At 43.2% G+C, this 19,756-nt stretch overlaps 1 protein-coding gene across 4 annotated transcripts in view; it reads left to right on the top strand.

The window, feature by feature from the left end:
- Window positions 1-19,756, top strand: part of RTN3 (reticulon 3) — a 78,674-nt gene that overhangs the window by 50,899 nt on the left and 8,019 nt on the right. For all 4 annotated transcript variants that reach the window (XM_032283043.1, XM_032283042.1, XM_032283041.1 and 1 more), the window contains 3 exons: window positions 14,675-14,882; window positions 18,543-18,681; window positions 19,206-19,275. In XM_032283043.1, coding sequence (XP_032138934.1) covers window positions 14,675-14,882; window positions 18,543-18,681; window positions 19,206-19,275 — 417 coding nt within the window. The remainder of the gene's footprint in view (window positions 1-14,674; window positions 14,883-18,542; window positions 18,682-19,205; window positions 19,276-19,756) is intronic.

Below are 19,756 nucleotides of genomic sequence, written 5' to 3'. Positions count from 1 at the left end.
TAACAAAAATGTTTAAGACTCTTAATCAAAAGATTTTATTTTTTCTGATAGATTGAAAAAGATAGACTTTGGCCGGGCATGGTGGCTCATTGCCTGTAATCCCAGCACTTTGGGAGGCCGAGGCAGGCGGATCACGAGGTCAAGAAATCGAGACCTTCTTGGCCAACATGGTGAAACCCCATCTCTAAAAGTACAAACAATTAGCTGGGTGTGGTGTCAAGCACCTGTAGTCCCTGCTACTCGGGAGTCTAAGGCAGGAGAATTGCTTGAACCCGGGAGGCAGAGGTTGCAGTGAGCCAAGATCACACCATTGCAGTCCAGCCTGAGATGGGAGCGAGACTCTGTCTCAAAAAAAAAAGAAAAGAAAAGACTTTAGCCCTGATTGAGTGTAGTTGATAAGGGAAAAGGAAGAATGAACCCTATTTCTGTATTTGTCTTGGGTTTCTGAGTGGCTGGTAGAACTATTTTCTGATCAGGGAAGAGTGTCACTCAAAGATGATGTTTTCTTTGATGTGTGGAATTTGAGGTGTTGAGATGCCTCAAAGTGATCTCTTCTGTTTCTGCAGCTTCAAATTACCGCCTGCATGTTGATAACTCCCAAATGTATACTCTGTGCTGGTCTGGTCTGCCCCATAGGTGATAAATCATACTGGCTTTACCTCCTGGTCCTCTGCCTCCGTATATCCTTTACACACTACTCTATTCAATCATTGTTCTGATAGTGCAATCCTTTTTCATAGAAAAGCTTATATGGAGGTTTATACATAGAAAATAGATTTGGTTAATAAGGCCCTTTCTGATCTCCCCATCTTAGTTTTGTTTTTTTTTTTTTAGACAGAGTCTTACACTGTCACCCAGGCTGGAGTGCAGTGGCGTGATCTTGGCTCACTGCAACCTTTGGCTCACTGCAACCTCTGCTCCCTGGCTTATTTATTTATTTATTTTGTATTTTTAGTAGAGACAAGGTTTCACCATGTTGACCAGGCTGGTCTCAAACTCCTGACCTCGTGATCTGCCTGCCTTGGCCTCCCAGAGTGCTGGGATTGCAGGTGTGAACCACTGCGCCCTCCCCTTTTTTTTTTTTTTTTTTTTTTTAAATACAGACAGGGTCTCACTATCTTGCCCAGGCTGGTCTCAAACTCTTGGGATTCAAGCAGTCCTCCAGCCTCCACCTCCCAAAGTTCTGGGATTACAGTCATGAGCCACCTTTAATTTCTTTGTATCTTACTGCCAACAAAGAGGAAAGGAAAAAAATCTTGTTGCTCTATAGCTAACTTTAACTTCAATTCTTAAATTTTCTGTTATAGCAGAGATTGTCAGTCAATAATAATGGCTAACATTGTGTTACTATCTAATCAACAGTATTCTAAGCACTTCTACACATTAATTCACTTAATCCTGGCAACGTCCCTGTGAGGTAGAGATTGTATTATTCTCTTTTACAAATGAGGAACCCAGTGCACAGAGAGATTGAATGTCTTGTCCAAAATCACACAGCTGGCAAATGGAAGAGAATATAAACCGAGGCAGTCTGGAACCAGAGTCATTTCTATGTTGAACTAACTCTAAAGCTGGGGATAAAGTATTTTACTAGGTGGGGATCCATGGCCAAGTGGAAACCAGGAAGCATTAAAGGGTAAAATAATCTTTATTATATTTTATTATATTTTAATTTATTTATTACTTTTTTGAGATGGAGTTTCACTCTTGTTGCCCGGGCTGCAGTGTGGTGGCATGATCTTGTGAGCTCACGGCAACCTCCGCCTCCCGGGTTCAAGTGATTCTCATGCCTCAGCCTCCTGAGTAGCTGGGGCTACAGGCGTGCGCCACCACACTGGCTAATTTTCCATTTTTAGTAGAGATGAGATTTCACCGTGTTGGTCAGGCTGGTCTCGAACTCCTGACCTCAAGTGATCCACCTAGCCTCCCAAAATGCTGACATTACAGTGTGAGCCACTGTGCCTGGCATTTATTTATTTATTTATTTATTTTTTGAGACGGTGTCTTGCTCTGTTGACCAGGCTGGAGTGCAGTGGCATGATCTCAGCTCACTGCAACCTCTGCCTCCTGGGTTCAAATGATTCTCTTGCCTCAGCCTCCCCAGTAGCTGAAACTACAGGTATGCACCACCATGCCCAGCTAACTTTTATATTTTTAGTAGAGATGGAGTTTTGCCATGTTGGTCAGGCTGGTCTCGAACTCCTGACCTCAGGTGATCTGCCCATCTCAGCCTCCCAAAGTGCTGGGATTAGAAGCGTGAGCCTTTGTGCCCGGCCAGTATTTTATATTTTTATGCTATATATTTTTTTTTTCTTTGGGACAGAGTTTCGCTCTTGTTACCCAGGCTGGAGTGCAATGGCACGATCTCGGCTCACCGCAACCTCTGCCTCCTGGGTTCGGGCAATTCTCCTGCCTCAGCCTCCTGAGTAGCTGGGATTACAGGCACACGCCACCATGCCCAGCTAATTTTTTGTATTTTTAGTAGAGACGGGGTTTCACCGTGTTGACCAGGATGGTCTTGATCTCTTGACCTCGTGATCCACCCGCCTCGGCCTCCCAAAGTGCTGGGATTACAGGCTTGAGCCACCGCGCCCGGCCATTTTTATGCTATTTTAAATGTTATTTTAAATTCAGTTTCTAATGGTTAGTACTAATATATGGAAATATTATTGATTTTGTATGTTAACTTTGTATTATGCAATCTTGCTAAACTTATTTATTAGTTCTAGTAGCTTTTTTTTGTAGATTCCATCAGATTTTCTGCATAAGCAATCATGCCTTCTGTAAAGACAGTTTTACTATTTTCCGATCTGGTTGCCTACTTTTTTCTTTTTCTTTTCCCCCCGCAACACACACTTTTTTTTTTGATGGAGTGTCGCTCTTTTGTCCAGTCTGAAGTGAAGTGGTGCAATCTAAGCTCACTGCAACCTCCGCCTCCCGGGTTCAAGCGATTTTTGTGCCTCAGCCTCCTGAGTGAGTGAGTGAGTAGCTGGGAGTACACTAGCACGCCACCACAGCCAGCTAATTTTTTGTTTTTTGTTTGTTTGTTTTTTGCAACAGAATCTCAGTCTTTTGCCCAGGTTGGAGTGCAGTGGCGTGATCTTGGCTCACTGCAACCTCCACTTTCCGAGTTCAAGCTATTCTCCTGCCTCAGCCTCCCGAGTAGCTAGGATTACGGACGCCCACCACCATACCCAGCCTTTTTTTTTTTTTTTTTTTGTATTTTTGGTAGAAGTGTCATTTCACCATGTTGGCCAGGCCGGTCTCAAACTACTGAACTCATGATTTACCCATCTTGGCCTTCCAAAGTGCTAGGATTACAGGCATGAGCCACTGCCCCTGGCCATATGCCCGGCTAATTTTTTTTTCATTTTTAGTAGAGACGGGGTTTCACCATGTTGGCCAGGCCAGTCTGGAACTCTTGACCTCAGACGATCCACCCGCCTCAGCCTCCCAAAATGCTAGGATTACAGGCATGAGCCACTGTGCCCGGTCTGTCTTTCTTGACTTACTGAACTGGCTAGAAGCTTTAAATACATGAACAGAAGTGGTGGCAGAGAACTTTTGCCTTCTTTCAGTAAGTATGATGTTAGCTTTAAGTTACTGGGAGACTCCCTGTATCAAGTTGAGGGATTTCCCTTCCCTAGTTTCCTGAGATTTTAAAATCAAGAATGAATGTTGGATTTTCTCAAATGCTTTCTCTGTGTCTTGTGAGATGATCATGTCGTTATTCTTTTTTAGTTGTTTATATGGTGAATTATGGAATCTTCCTTGGTTGAATTTAAAATGGAGAATTATTTTATTATTGAATATTAAGCAAATATTGCATTTTTGCCAAAAGAAACACCTGTCATGATGTAGTAGTATTTTGTTTGTTTATTGTTGTGTTTAGTTGGCTAAATTTTTGTTAAGAATTTTTGCAAGCCCCACACAAATGTCAAGTGGCTGATGCCTACAATCTCAGCACTTTGGGAGGCTGGGATGGGCAGATTGTTTGAGCCCAGGAGGTCAAGACCAGCCTGGGCAACACAGTGAAACCCTGCCTCTGCAAAATATACAAAGAAATTAGCTGAGCATGGTGGTACTTGCCTGTAGTCTTAGCTACTTGGGAGGTTGAGGCGGGAAGATTACTTGAGTCTGGGTGGTAGAGGCTGCAGTGAGCCAAGATCACGCCACTACACTCCAGTCTGGGTGACACAGTGAGACCCTGCCTCAAAAAAATAAAAAAAGAATTTCTGCGTTTGTGTTTATGAACGATATTGATCTGTAGTTTTCTTTTTCTGTAATTTATTTGTCTAGTTTTGGAATCAGGGTAATGCTGAGCTTATAAAGTGAGTTTGAAAGTATTTTTATTTTTGGGCCGGGCGTGGTGGCTCAAGCCTGTAATCCCAGCACTTTGGGAGGCCGAGGCGGGTGGATCACGAGGTCAACAGATCAAGACCATCCTGGTCAACATGGTGAAACCCCGTCTCTACTAAAAATACAAAAAATTAGCTGGGCATGGTGGCGCGTGCCTGTAATCCCAGCTACTCAGGAGGCTGAGGCAGGAGAATTGCCTGAACCCAGGAGGCGGAGGTTGCGGTGAGCCGAGATTGCGCCATTGCACTCCAGCCTGGGTAACAAGAGCAAAACTCTGTCTCAAAAAAAAAAAAAAGAAAGTATTTTCATTTTTCTGGAAGAATTCATATAGAATTTGTACTATTTCTTGTTTAATGTCTGACAGAATTCCTTAATGAGGCTATCTGGGCCTGGAGTTTTATGTGTAGGAAGCATTTTATAAAGTTTGTTTCTTTTTTTTTTTTTAAGTTTGTTTCTTTAATAAATATAGGGCTATTCAGTTTGTCTATTTCTTGAGTGAGCTTTGATAGTTGTGTCTTTTGAGGAATTGGTTCATTTCATCTGAAATTTATTAGTATCACTTTTTTTTTTTTTTTTTGAGACAGAGTCTCGCTCTGTTGCCCAGGCTGTAGTGCAGTGGTGCAATCTTGGCTCACTGCAACCTCTGCCTCCCAGGTTCAAGTGATTCTCTTGCCTCAGCCTTCTGAGTAGCTGGGATTACAGGTGTTCATAATGTCTGGCTAATTTTTGTATTTTTTTTTTTTTTTTTTTTTTTTTTAGAGACGGAGTTTCGCTCTTGTTACCCAGGCTGGAGTGCAATGGCGCTGGAGATCTCGGCTCACCGCAACCTCCGCCTCCTGGGTTCAGGCAATTCTCCTGCCTCAGCCTCCTGAGTAGCTGGGATTACAGGCACGTGCCACCATGCCCAGCTAATTTTTTGTATTTTTAGTGGAGACGGGGTTTCACCATGTTGACCAGGATGGTCTCGATCTCTTGACCTCGTGATCCACCCGCCTCGGCCTCCCAAAGTGCTGGGATTACAGGCTTGAGCCACCGCGCCCGGCCTAATTTTTGTATTTTTAGTAGAGTTGGGGTTTCACCATGTTGGGCAGGCTGGTCTTCAACTCCTGGCCTCAGATGATCCACGCACCTTGGCCTCCCAAAGTGCTGGAGTTACAGGCGTGACCCACTGCACCCAGCCAGTATAACATTGTTCATAATAACTCCTTTATTCTTTCAGTGTCTGTAAAATCTGTAGTGATGTGACCACTCTCACTTCTGATATTGGCAGTTATATATATTCTTTCTTTTTAACTTGGTCAGTCTAGCTAGTGTTTATTTTACTGATCTTCTCAAAAAGCCAACTTTGATTTCATTGATTTTTCTCTATTATTTTTCTGTTGTCTGTTTTGTCAGTTTCTCCTCTGATTTTTCTGCACTGATTTTTTTTTTCCCTTCTGCTTACTTTGGGTTCAAGTTGTCCATCCGTCCTCCCTCCCTTCCCTCCCCTCCCTTCTTCTCTTCTTCCCTCCTTCCCTTTTTTTTTTTTTTCTTCTGGAGACAGGGTCTCTGTCGCCCAGGCTGGAGTGCAGTGGTGCAGTCTCAGCTCACTGCAACCTCTGCCTCCTGGGCTCAAGTGATCCCTCACCTCAGTCTCCTGAGCAGCTGGGACCACAGGCAGACACTACCACACCTAGGTAATTTTTTGTGTTTTCTATTGAGACAGGGTTTCACCATGTTGTCCAGCCTGGTCTCAAACTCCTGGGCAATTAGTGATCTTCCCGCCTTGGACTCCCAAAGGGTTGGGATTACAGACAGGAGCCACTGTGCCCCACCCAAGTTGCTTTTTTTCTAACTTCTTAAGGTTGAAGCTGAGATCATTGATTTGTGATCTGTCTTTTTTACTAATATAGATACTTTTTAAAAATTTATGTGTTTATTTTTTTGAGACAGAGTCCCGCTCTGTCGCCCAGTCTGGAGTGCAGTGATGTGATCTCGGCTCACTGCAACCTCCAACTCTCAGGTTCAAGCGATTCTCCTGCCTCAGCCTCCCCAAGTAGCTAGAATTTCAAGCGCACGCCACCATCCTAATTTTTGTATTTTTAGTAGCGAAAGGGTTTCACCATCTTGGCCAGGCTGGTCTTGAACTCCTGACCTCAGGAGTTCAAGGGTGATCCTCCTGCCTCACCCTCCCAAAGTGCTGGGATTACAGGTGTGAGCCACTGTACCTGGCCTAATTATAGGTACTTTAATACTATAAATTTATCTCTACTGTTTTGCCTGGGTATTTACAATCTAAGATAGAATTGTTGGGTCATATCATAACTCTATTTAACTTTTTTATTAACTCCCAAATTGTTTTACAAAGCAGCTACACTATTTTACATTCCCACTTAGAGGGTTCTAAGTACTCCACCTCTTCACCAGTATTTGTTGTTTTTTAAAATTATAGCCATCCTAGTGGGCTCACTGTGATTTCAGTTTGCATTTCCCTGATGACTAATGATGTTTAGCATTTTTTCATGTGCTTATTGGCTCTTTACATATCTTCTTTGGAGAGATGTCTGCTCAGATCCTTTGCTTATTTTTCAGTTGGGTTATTTTCCTTTTTGTCATTGAATTATCTATCTAATTCTTTATGTATTAAATATATTCTGGACACAAATACCTTATCAGATATATAATTTGCAAGTATATTCTCATTCTGTGCATTTTCTCATCACTTTCTTGATGGTACCATTTATATCACAAAGGTTTTTAATCTTGATGTCAAATTTATCTTTTTTTTTTTTTTTTTTTTTTTCATTTTTGTTTTTGGTGTCACAACTACGGGACTATTGCCTAGCCTAAGGTCATGAAGATTTGCACCATATTTTCTTCTAAGAATTTTAAGACACTTTCTGAAACAAGGATTTCACATCATTTTCTTATTCCACACACCTTCTTTACCCACTTGACCCACCCCAGCTGATAACTTTGGTTTCTTTTCGTTGAGAAAATAGAAGTGTTTCATAAGGAAATTTCTCCTTTAATCGTCAGATCCGTAACATGTCTTTGCCCTTCAGGCTGGTCTCACACTCCTGATCTCAAGTGATCCTCCTGGCTTGGCCTCCCAAAGTGCTGGGATTACAGGCATGAGCTACCATGTCCAGCTGTTTCATTGCTTTTCATCCCTCACTAAAACATAAGTAAGGTTTTCATTTGCCTTATTCAGTGTTCTGTTGTATTCCTGGCTGCTAGCACTTGCCTGGTACATGATAGGCACTTAATAAAACTTGATGAAGAGACCAGGTGCAGTTGCTTATGCCTGTAATCCCAGCACTGTGGGAGGCCAAGGAGTTCAAGACCAGCCTGGCCAACATGGTCAAACCCCGTCTCTACTAAAAATACAAATATTAGCCAGTTGTGTAGTGCACACCTGTAGTCCCAGCTACTCAGGAAGCTGAGTCAGGAGAATTCCTTGAACCCAGGAGGTGGAGGCTGCGGTGAGCAGAGATTGAGCCACTGCACTCCAGCCTGGGCAACAGAGTGAGACTCCGTCTCAGAAAACAAACAAAAACTTTATGAAGGAAGGTAAAGGTGGGAAAGGAAGTAAAGACAATACATTAAAAAATAAAGAATTTCCTGTTTTAAAAAGTAGTTCTCCATTGATTACCAGGGGGATGCATTCAGAGAAACATGTCATTAGGTGATTTCATCATTGGGCAAATACCATAGGTAATTTACATAAACCTAGAAGGTATACTACTACATACCTATGCAATACGGTATCATCTATTGCTCCTAGGCCACAAATCCATACAGCATGTTACACTATATTGGATACTGTAGGCAGTTGTGACACATGCCTAGTATTCGTGCATCTAAACATTGAAAAGGTACAGTAAAAATATGGTATTATAATCTTATGGGACCACGTTCACAAATGTGGTCCCTTGTTGTCCACATGTCATTTAGTGTATTACTGTACTATACTCAGGTAGCTGGAACAGGTAAATGAAAATAGAAGAGAATGAAAAGAAAATTTCTGCTGGGCTCACACCTGTAATTCCAGCACTTTGGGAGGCAAAGGTCAGTGGATTGCTTGAGCTCATGAGTTCGAGATCAACATAGGCAACATGACAAAACCCTGTCTCTACAAAAAATAGAAAAATCAACCTGGCATAGTGGTGCACGCCTGTAGTCCTAGCTGCTCAGGAGGCTAAGATGGGAGGATGGCTTGAGCCCAGGAGGCAGAGGTTGCAATGGTGAAGATTGTACCACTGCACTGCAGCCTGGGTGATATAGCCAGACCTTGTTTCCAAAAAAAGAAAGGAAAAAAAAATTTCATGGACACAAACCATGCAGCCTCTTGTTGGTTATGAAATAAACACTAGAGGGCTGGGTGTGGTGTCTCATACCTGAAATCCCAGCACTTTGGGAGGCTGAGGCAGGTGGATCACCTGAGGTCAGGAGTTCACGACCAGCCTGACCAAAATGGCGAAACCCCATCTCTACTAAAAATACAACAAGTAGACGGGCATAGTGGCAGGTGCCTATAATCTCAGCTACCCTGGAAGCTGAGGCAGGAGAATCGTTTGAACCAGGAGATGGAGGTTACAGTGAGCTGAGATGGTACCATTGTGCCCCAGCCTGGCAACAAAAGCGAAACTTTGTCTCAAAAAAGAAAAAAAAAGGAACTAGTGTAAGCCTAGTGGTTTCATATTTTAAACTATTAGCACCTGCCTCATTTCTCACTTTTTCTTCATATTTTTCATCCTCCTTTTCTCCAAGGTATTAGAGAGGGAAAAGTTTTTCAAAAACGATGCCAGTTTCCTTCCTTTGGTGTTCTATACTTGGAATCCCTTAGTCTTCTGTGGTCAATAGAGTCATTTGTAAAAAGTTGACTAGTTTAAGGGGAATTATTAGGAAATAAATGGTTTTGCTATCTTTTGGTCATTAGCTTGGCCCCATGTTTAAACATTCAGTAACAACTGTGAAGAGCCTGTTACAAATAAAATAGTAGGTGCTCAGAAGAAAAATAAAGCCGTTGAAGGGAACTGAAAGCGGGAGATGTTGGTTAGGGTGGGCAGTGTCTGAGGAAGTAGCCCTGCGCTAAGACCTGAATGAAGTAAAGGGACAAGCCATGGGGAGTTGGGGAAGAGCATTCCAGACAGAGGCTTGATGTGTTGAACCATCTTTTCCAAGCTCTTCCTCCGTTACCTCTTTTCAGTCAGTATGTCCCTTTTCTATCCTAGATCATAATTTCACCATTTATCTTAAGGCTGAGCCCAGGGCCTATACTATTACGCAGGTTGTTTACTGCACACATCTAGGGGCACCATTTACACTTAATCTTTTTAGGTTTGAATATTTCTTATGACAGTTTTCCAGCAGATGGCAGTAACATGCATGAGGACAGTGTAGCTTCTTCTAACTTGCACAAAGGTGTTTACTGAGACAGAGGTCTCACTCTATCGCCCAAGCTAGAGTGCAGTGGTGCGATCTCAGCTCACTGTAACCTCCACCTCCCAGGTTCAAGCGATTCTCCTGCTTCGGCCTTCCAAGTAGCTGGGATTACAGGTGTGCGCCGCCATGCCCGGCTAATTTTTGTGTTTTTAGTAGAGACTGAGTTTCGCCATGATGGCCAGGCTGGTCTCAAACTCCTGACCTCCAGTGATCCGCCTACCTTGGCCTCCCAAAATGCTGGGATTACAGGCGTGAGCTGCTGTACCCAGCCTAAAGGTAGAAATTTGATTTGCATTTAGGCACCTGTCCTCTTTATTCCCGCCCCCCAACCCTCGTTTTTTTAAGAGACGAGGTTTCACTGTGTTAGGATGGTCTCGATCTCCTGACCTCATGATCTGCCCTCCTTGGCCTCCCAAAGTGCTGGGATTACAGGCGTGAGCCACCACGCCCAGCCTTTATCCCTTTTCCTTCTCTGATATACATCAAGGTCCTTTTCTCCCTGGGTCCCATCCTTATCCTGTAAGCTTTCTCTTCCTGTCTTTCAAATATTTTTAATTCATAGAAGAATTACAAGTGTGCTACAAGGAACTCCTGTATAATCTTAACCTAGTTTAGTTCACCAGTTGTTAACATTTGGCCACCACATGTGCTTTATCACTCCTTCCCTCTCATTATAGATAGATGTTTTTTTCCTGAACCATTTGAGAGCTGATTGCAAACATTCTGCCTCTTTACACTTACTTTGGAGTGTGTTCCCTTTGAACAAAAACATTTTTGTTTGTTTTACATAAACAACAAAAGTTATTGTTAAGGAAATTTAACAGTAATTTAGGAAATTGTACATTGATAACAGTACTTTTATTAATTATATAGTCCACATTTAAATTTTGTCAGTTGTACCAATGATGTCTTTATAGCTGTGTTTACTCCTTATCCAGAGTCTGGGATCACACTTTCTGCCTCATCCTGTCTCCATACTCTCCTTTAATCTGAGAATTAAGATTAAAAGAAGTAACTTCCTCAGCCTTTCTGTGCCTTTCATACCATTGATATTTTTGAAGACTACAGGCCAGTTGTTTTGTAGAATATTTCTCAATCTGGGTTGGTCTGGTGTTTTCTTATTAGATGCAGGTTACATATTTTGGGTGGGAATACCATAGAAGTGATGTTGTGTCCTCCTCAGTGCATGCACTGTGGCCAGAGGCACATGGTATCGGTTTGTTCTACTACTGATGATGTCAGCCCTCTAAGTCTTCTATGTTGAAACTTTTCTTGTAGTTACATGAACTCTTAAGGTGTATATACTTAAACTCTGACTATAGGAATTCTCCTGCTTATAGGAATTCACTCTTAAGCAGGCAGCATTCTTTTAAGTTCTTCTGTTCAGTCTCTTAGTTCAATCAGGTGAACCCGAGTTGCCTCCCAATTCTTTCTGTCCTTTGCAGCATCACTATCTGGGACTCCTGGGTTCCCGTCAGAAGTCACAATAGCTTTTCTTTCTCCTAGTAAGTTGCATCCCTTGCCAGACTCTTTCAATCAGTGATCACTTCTTATGTACAATCAGTATATTTTTATAGTGTTTTATTGGTTTCAAGTTAAGGTTCTTTGGCTCTAGGAAGGTTAGTCTTCAAATAAATGGTTTCAGAAGAGAGTTGTATAGCTGAATGTGGCGAGGAACTAGGTACCCGCAAGTGAACTTGAATCATACCCAGGTTCATTTTATCCCAAATCACAGTCTTCTGAGCTAACCTCATTTGGATTAAAGTATTGACTGCATGTCATTTACAATGTCTGAGCCTTCTGTATTCCTTAAAACAACTCTAGGAAGTAGATTTCATTTTCTTCATTTTTCAGATGAGGAAATGGAGGCTTGGAAAGGTTAAAGTGATATGGTAAGAAATTACCAGGACTCAAACCCATGTATCTCCAACTCCAAAGCCCCTGCTCTGTCTTGAGAGCAGAGAGTGGGTGGTAGCAAAGTCCTCTAGCTATTTGTGGTGAAGTTAGCCTTCACAGACTGAAATGCAAAAGATAATGTTGGCCAGGCGCAGTGGCTAACACCTGTAATCCCAACATTTTAGGGAGCTAAAGCGAGCAGATCACTTGAGGTCAAGAGTTGAGAACAGCCTGGCCAATATGGTGAAACCCTGACTCTGTCTCAAAAAAAAAGTAATGTCATTGCTAGATTAGAGGTGATTGCCGGCAGCTACCACTCAGAGATTTCGAGGTGTCTTTAAACCAGGACCATCCTGGGCAACTAGATCTTATGGTTCAGGACATCCAGCCTGGGAAAATCTAAGTACTTGTACTTAAACCCATTTCCTGACATAATTATTAATAGTGCCCCACTCACGTTTTTTTTGAAACAGAATATTATTCTGTCGCCCAGGCTGGAGTGCGGTGGCACAATCTCGGCTCACTACAACCTCCGCCTCTCAGGTTCAAGTGATTTCTCGTGCCTCAGCCTCCCAAGTAGCTGTGATTTAAAGCATGTGCCACTGTGCCCAGCTATTTTTTATATTTTTAGTAGAGACAGGTGTCTCTCACCATGTTGGCCAGGCTGGTCTTGAACTCCTGGCCTCAAGTGACCCGCCCGCCTCGGCCTCCCAGTATGCTGGGATTGCAGGCGTGAGCCACCGTGCCCAGCCAGCCCCGCTCCCTTTGTTGTTGTTGGTGTTGTTTTTGAGACAGAGTTTTGCTCTGCTCTGTCACCCAGGCTGGAGTGCAATGCTGTGATCTGGGCTCACTGCAACCTCTGCCTCCCGGGTTCAAGCGATTCTCCCACCTCAGCCTCCCAATTAGCTGGGACTACAGACACACACCACCATGCCCAGTTAATTTTTGTATTTTCAGTAGAGACAGGGTTTTGCCACGTTGGCCAGGTTGGTCTCTAACTCCTGACCTCAGGTGATCCGCCCGCCTTGGCCTCCCAAAGTGCTGGGGTTACAGGCATGAGCCACCGTGCCCGGCCCCCACTCACTTTTAGAGCACTGCTGCTTGTACAGGCAGTGCTCACGCCTATAATCGCAGCACGGGGGGAGGCCAAGGCAGGTGGATCACCTGAAGCCAGGAGTTCAAGACTAGCCTGGGCAACATATTGAGACCCTGTCTATACAAAAAAGAAAAAATGTACCTGGACATAGTGGCGCATACCTGTAGTTCCAGCTACTTGGAGGCTGAGGTAGGAAGTTTGCTTGAACCCAGGTTTAAAGGCTACAGTGAGCAGTCATAGTGCCACTGCACTCCAACCCTTGTGACAGAGTGAGACCCTATCTCAAAAAGGGGAGGAGAGGGGGTATTGTGGCTTGGACAATTATATGGTCCCCTATCCATAATCCTTCCTGAATTCTTTTCAGATTAACGTGGAGACTGGTGTTTCTGTGTAATTAGCACTAATAGAGTTTGGTCTATTTTTATTAACCACTTTCTTTGCACCTGTCCCAGTTTCTACTCTGGGGCCAAAGTTAGCTTTGGTTTTATAGTCTGTTCACCCAACTAATGTATAGGCATGGTTTGCTTAATTTAGTTAACAGCAAGATTTTGCCACACCTGCTTTATCATTCTTTCTGCCAAAAAAAATTTTTTTTTTTCAAGACGGAGTCTCACTCTGTCACCCAGGCTGGAGTGCAGTGGTGCAATCTCAGTTCTCTGCAACCTCTGCCTCCTGGGTTCAAGTGATTCTCCTGTCTCAGCCTCCCCAGTAGTTGGGACTACAGGCGTGCGCCACCACACCCAGCTAACTTTTGTATTTTTAGTAGAGACGGGGTTTCACCATGTTAGCCAGGATAGTCTCGATGTCCTGACCTCGTGATGCAACTGCCTCAACCTCCCAAAGTGCTGGGATTACAGGCGTGAGCCACTATGCCCGTTCCCCACCCCCACCACCTTTTTTTTTTTGAGACAGTTTTGCTTATATTGCCCAGGCTGGAGTACAATGGCATGGTCTCGGCTCACCACAACCTCTGCTTCCCAGGTTCAAGTGATTCTCCTGCCTCAGCTTCCCAAGAAGCTGGGATTACAGGCATGCACCACCACACCTGGCTAATTTTGTATTTTTAGTAGAGACGGGGTTGAACTCCCAACCTCAGGTGATCTGCCCACCTCAGCCTCCTAAATTGCTGGGATTACAGGCATGAGCCACGGCACCCAGCAAAATATTTAACTTAAATGACTCTTTACCCCAATATACCCCCATAGCTGAAATAAGCTCTTAAGTTTTTATAAACCTATTCTTTTTTTTTTTTTTTTTTTTTTTTGAGACGGAGTTTCTCTCTTGTTACCCAGGCTGGAGTGCAATGGCGCGATCTCGGCTCACCGCAACCTCCGCCTCCCGGGTTCAGGCAATTCTCCTGCCCCAGCCTCCTGAGTAGCTGGGATTACAGGCACGCTCCACCATGCCCAGCTAATTTTTTTGTATTTTTAGTAGAGACGGGGTTTCACCATGTTGACCAGGAGGGTCTCGATCTCTTGACCTCGTGATCCACCCGCCTCGGCCTCCCACAGTGCTGGGATTACAGGCTTGAGCCACCGCGCCCGGCCTATAAACCTATTCTGAAACCTAATCAGTATAGCAGAAGAACCTTTTGCCACGTGAGTCATCACCCCTGACGTAATTTGATTTTCATTTATAAGATTCTCTTAGAGCCAGGTACAGTGGCACACACCTGTAGTCCCAGCTACTCAGGAGGAGGCAGGATGATTACTTGAGCCCAGAGTTCCAGGCCAGCCTGGGCAACGTAGTGAGACCCCATCTCTTTAAAAAAACAAAACCAGATTCTCTTGAAGTGGGACATAGCTGTATTTCTGTGCTAATGTGAGGCTCCACAGGTATGCAAGACATAGTGGCTCTGGGTTTTCTTATAACTTGTATTTCCTTTTCTTTTGTCAGTGCACGATCTGATTTTCTGGCGAGATGTGAAGAAGACTGGGTTTGTCTTTGGCACCACACTGATCATGCTGCTTTCCCTGGCAGCTTTCAGTGTCATCAGTGTGGTTTCTTACCTCATCCTGGCTCTTCTCTCTGTCACCATCAGCTTCAGGGTCTACAAGTCTGTCATCCAAGCTGTACAGAAGTCAGAAGAAGGTCATCCATTCAAGTGAGTTGAAGTCTTAAAAGCAACAGTCTACATTTTAGTGAAAGGGTTCACTGAGGCCGATAAGTATAAAACTCAGACCTGACCAAAAATCATGAATTATGGGGCCTAATGCAGCTGACTGGTGGCATGAAGCATTCCCTGGAAACCTTGAAATCACCTTAAGAAGTGGCCAAGTTAGGAGCCAGAACTTTTTGACAAATTAAAGGCTGATACTTGAAGTTCAAAGAGGGAGTCCTTGAAGGGAGTCCTTCATAGAGGACTCTAAATTCTTGAGCAGGGCAGGGAAAGCAGAGCACCTAGAGCAGTGTTCAGTTAGATGAGGTCCTGAGTGCATGGTTTTATTTATTTTTTAATTTTTTTTTTGGAGACAGAGTCTCACTGTGTTGCCAGGCTGGAGTGCAGTGGCGTGATCTTGGCTCACTGCAACCTTCACCTCCTGGGTTCAAGCAATTCTCCTGCCTCAGCCTCCCTAGTAGCTGGGACTACAGGCGAGTGCCACCACACCCAGCTAATTTTTGTATTTTTAGTAGAGGCGGGGTTTCACCATGTTGGCCGGGATGGTCTCGATCTTTTGACCTTGTGATCCACCCTCCTCATCCTCTCAAAGTGCTGGGATTACAGGCATGAGCCACTCTGCCTGGCCTGAAGTGTATGTTTAAACCCTCACATAAGTAAGGCTTAAAATGGCTTTGAATCTTGTTGTTGAGTGTGTGCTGTTGATAATATCAGGTCTTTCAGTGTGAACTTCCCAGAAAAACAGAAAAATAAGAAAAAATAAAAATAAAAAAATAAAAATAAATAAAAAAAAGATAATATCAGGTCTCAGTGTTTTCACTCTTGGTTTATTACTGATTTCCCCTTATCTCTTACTAGTTTTCTTAATACTAGAGTCTTAATGAAGTCTTAGTGAAGTCAGTAGATTCTCTGACTACATCTCTAGTATACAATTTTTAGCTTTTCTGATTGTGCCATAACTTTAACAAATGTTTTCTTCACACTTTCCTCTTGAAAATCTTACCCCATAAACAATGTTGACTTTAACATGAGCAAATGACAGTTTTTTTGTTGTTTTTGTTTTTTGCCAACCTGCAACTGTCCTGATTGAGTTATAAGACAGTTTCTAAAAAGTTGTTTTTTCATAGACCTTGCTGTGACCTCTCAGGACTACAAAAGAATAGTTTTCTGGCCGCACCTATGTTGCTTGTATTTTCTCTTGGTGGAAATAGAAGGAATAATTTACAACTCTATGTGGCATTAAAAATGTTATTGTAGTTTGGGGGCGGCGGCTTATGCCTGTAATCTCAGCAGTTTCGGAGGCTGAGTTGGGCAGATCACTTGAGGTCAGGAGTTCAAGACTAGCCTGGCCAACATGGTGATGAAACCTTGTCTCTACTAAAAATACAAAAATAGGCCAGCCGTGGTGGCTCACGCCTGTAATCCCAGCACTTTGGGAGGCCAAGGCAGGTGGATCACGAGGTCAAGAGATTGAGACCATCCTGGCCAAGATGGTGAAACCCTGTCTTTACTAAAAATAAAAAAATTACCTCAATATGGTGGCACCTGTAATCCCACCTACTCCGGAGACTGAGGCAGGATAATCACTTGAGTCCAGGAGGCAGAGGTTGCAGTGAGCTGAGATCACCACTGCACTCCAGCCTGGTGACAGAGCAAGACTTTGTCTCAAATGTATAAAGTACAAAAATTAGCCAGGCGTGGTGGTGGGGGCTTGTAATCCCAGCCATTCAGGAGGCTGAGGCGGGAGAATCGCTTGAACCCAGAGGGCAAAGGTTGCAATGAGCCGAGATCCCACCACTGCACTCCCTCCATCTCAAAAAACAATAATAAATGCAAATTGTGGTGTTTTTTCTTTTTATTTTCTTTATTTATTTTGAGACAACATGTTGCTGTGTTGCCTGGGCTGGTCACTAACTCCTGGGCTCAAGTGATCCTTACACTTCAGCCTCCCAAAGTGCTGCGATTACAGGCATGAGCCACTGCACCTGTCTTGTTTTTTCTTTTTTAAGTAAAGGTCTCGCTCTGTTGCCCAGGCTGGAGTGCAGTACCGTGATCACAGCTCACTGCAGCCTTGAACTTCCGAGCTCAAGCAATCCTCCTGCCTCAACCCACCACCGCACCCCAGGTAGCTGGGACTACAGGCATGCACCATACCCAGCTATTTTTTTTTATTTTTCGTTAGAGATGGAGTTTTACTATGTTGCCCAGGCTGGTCTCAAACTCCTGGGCTCAATGATCCTCCGGCCTCAGCCTCCCAAAGTACTGGGGATTACAGGTGTGAGACACAAATTAGTTTTAACAAGTCAATATTGTTGAATGAGTGGATAAATTTTACTATTTTGCAATAAGCTCTGATGTCTTAGTGGGTTTTTTTACCCCCTTCTTTTGCTTAGTGTTGCAGACTGATAAAGTGTTTCATTTGCCAAGCCTGTAATCCTACCACTTTGGGAAGACAAGGCAGGAGTACTGCTTGAGGCCAGGAGTTGGAGACCAGCCTGGGCAACATCACAAGACTCCATCTCTAAAAATTTCTTTTTCTTTTTTTGAGACGGAACCTGGCTCTGTCGCCCAGGCTGGAGTGTGGTGGTGCAATCTCAGCTCACTGCAACCCCCGGGTTCAAGTGATTCTTCTGCCTCAGGCTCCCAAGTAGTTGGGGTTACAGGTGTCTGCAATCATACCTGGCTAATTTTTGTATTTTTGTAGAGATGGGGTTTCACCATGTTGGCCAGGTTGGTCTTGAACACCTGACCTCAGGTGATCTGCCCGCCTCTGCCTCCCAAAGTGCTGGGATTACAGGCGTGAGCCACCAAGTCTGGCCTAAAAAATTTTTTTAATTTATTTTATTTATTTATTTTGAGGTGGACTCTTGCTCTGTTGCTCAGGTTGGAGTGCAGTGGCACATAGTTTTTTAAATTTTTTAAAAATATATATTCTAATTGTGATATAAGGGTATGATAAAATAGCTATTTATAATAAAAGAATCTGTCTTTCAGTCAGTATTTAATTGCTTGGACATGACTACACCAAAAAAAGTCAAGATACTTGGACCTATCTGTATAATCGTCAGTACAAATATGGTTTTCCAAAACGTTTTTTAAAAAATAAAACAGTAAAGTTTTAGTATAAACAAAATAGTTTAAGAAACTTCAGGATATATTAAAACTGCTAAAAAAAAAAAAAAAAGGACCTTATTTTTATGTGTTCTGGGCTCTTAATTACAAATACAAATGTGGTTTTCCAAAATGTTTCAAAAGAAAACCTTAAATTTTAGCATAAACAAAATACAGTTTTAGAAATTTCAGGATATGTTAAAACTGCTGGGAAAAAAAGGTTCCTTGTTTTTATATGTTCTGGGCTCTTAATTATAAATGGATTGACATTCATGAATATGCAATGAGACAGTAAAAGTTACACCAAACATAGGACAGTTTACTGTGCATGACTGTCTCACGCAGACATCTAGCATCTTTGCCTCTGCCCACTGGATGATAGTGTGTCCCCACCCGACCTGATGACAACAAAAAAAATGCTCCTACAGATTCTAAAATGCACCCTGGGCACCAATTTTACATTCTCAGTCACTACTGTGTTAACAAAATCTTCTTCCATGTCAAATGTATGACTGTTGTTTCTTCTTCTGGAAGAGCCTACCTGGACGTAGATATTACTCTGTCCTCAGAAGCTTTCCATAACTACATGAATGCTGCCATGGTGCACATCAACAGGGCCCTGAAACTCATTATTCGTCTCTTTCTGGTAGAAGATCTGGTTGACTCCTTGAAGGTTAGTTTGTTTCTGCAGCTTTTGGTCTTGACCCAGAGAGATCTGGAAGTAGGCACTGGAGGAACTGGAGTTTGTGGTCACAGGTTTATTAAATGGTCCCAATTATAAATTAAGAAATATCAAACAGAAAAAGCAGGGACTGGATTATAATACAGAAGAAAAGCAGTACACAGGATTTTATCAGACAGAAATGAACATATGCTTATCTCAGTCATTCTGTAATGGGATAGGAGTCATTAGAGAAAGAAAAAGTCTTTTGCTGGGGAACAAACATCAGAACAGAGGTGATGTAATTGGTAGCAGTGCAGTTTTAGTCTTTGGACCTAAGAGAACCACAGAATTCTCTCACTTACCTTCAAATCAATAACACAAGCAGGGAACCTTCATTTGAAGTTATCCATGTCACACATCACTAAATAAATGTATCCAGACTTACTTAATTAGCTGGAGGAGAATGACATCAGTTAATGTGCATTTTGCCTTATGGTTATTCCTGCTTAACCTTTTGACATTGGCCTTCACAGCTGGCTGTCTTCATGTGGCTGATGACCTATGTTGGTGCTGTTTTTAACGGAATCACCCTTCTCATTCTTGGTAAGATGGCAAGGAGAATATGCCCATGCTCTTTGAAGTAGTTCGTAAGAATAAGAGTGAAGAGAATGCCCAGCACGGCTCCACTCATTGTGCATTGCCCAGTCTTGACCCATAGAGATCTGGAAGTAGGCACTGGAGGAACTGGAGTTTGTGGTCACAGGTTTATTAAATGGTCTCAATTATAAATTAAGAAATATCAGGCCGGGCGCGGTGGCTCAAACCTGTAATCCCAGCACTTTGGGAGGCCGAGGCGGGTGGATCATGAGGTCAAGAGATCGAGACCATCCTGGTCAACATGGTGAAACCCTGTCTCTACTAAAAATACAAAAAATTAGCTGGGCATGGTGGCGCATGCCTGTAATCCCAGCTACTCAGGAGGCTGAGGCAGGAGAATTGCCTGAACCGAGGAGGCGGAGGTTGCGGTGAGCCGAGCTGGCGCCATTGCACTCCAGCCTGGGTAACATGAGTGAAACTCCGTCTC

Source organism: Sapajus apella, unplaced genomic scaffold (assembly GCF_009761245.1).
Source record: "Sapajus apella isolate SASKATOON/1434 unplaced genomic scaffold, GSC_monkey_1.0 scaffold14, whole genome shotgun sequence".
NCBI lineage: Eukaryota > Metazoa > Chordata > Mammalia > Primates > Cebidae > Sapajus > Sapajus apella.
Note: the sequence above shows the minus strand (reverse complement) of the source record. Positions and strands in the feature narration are given on the sequence as shown.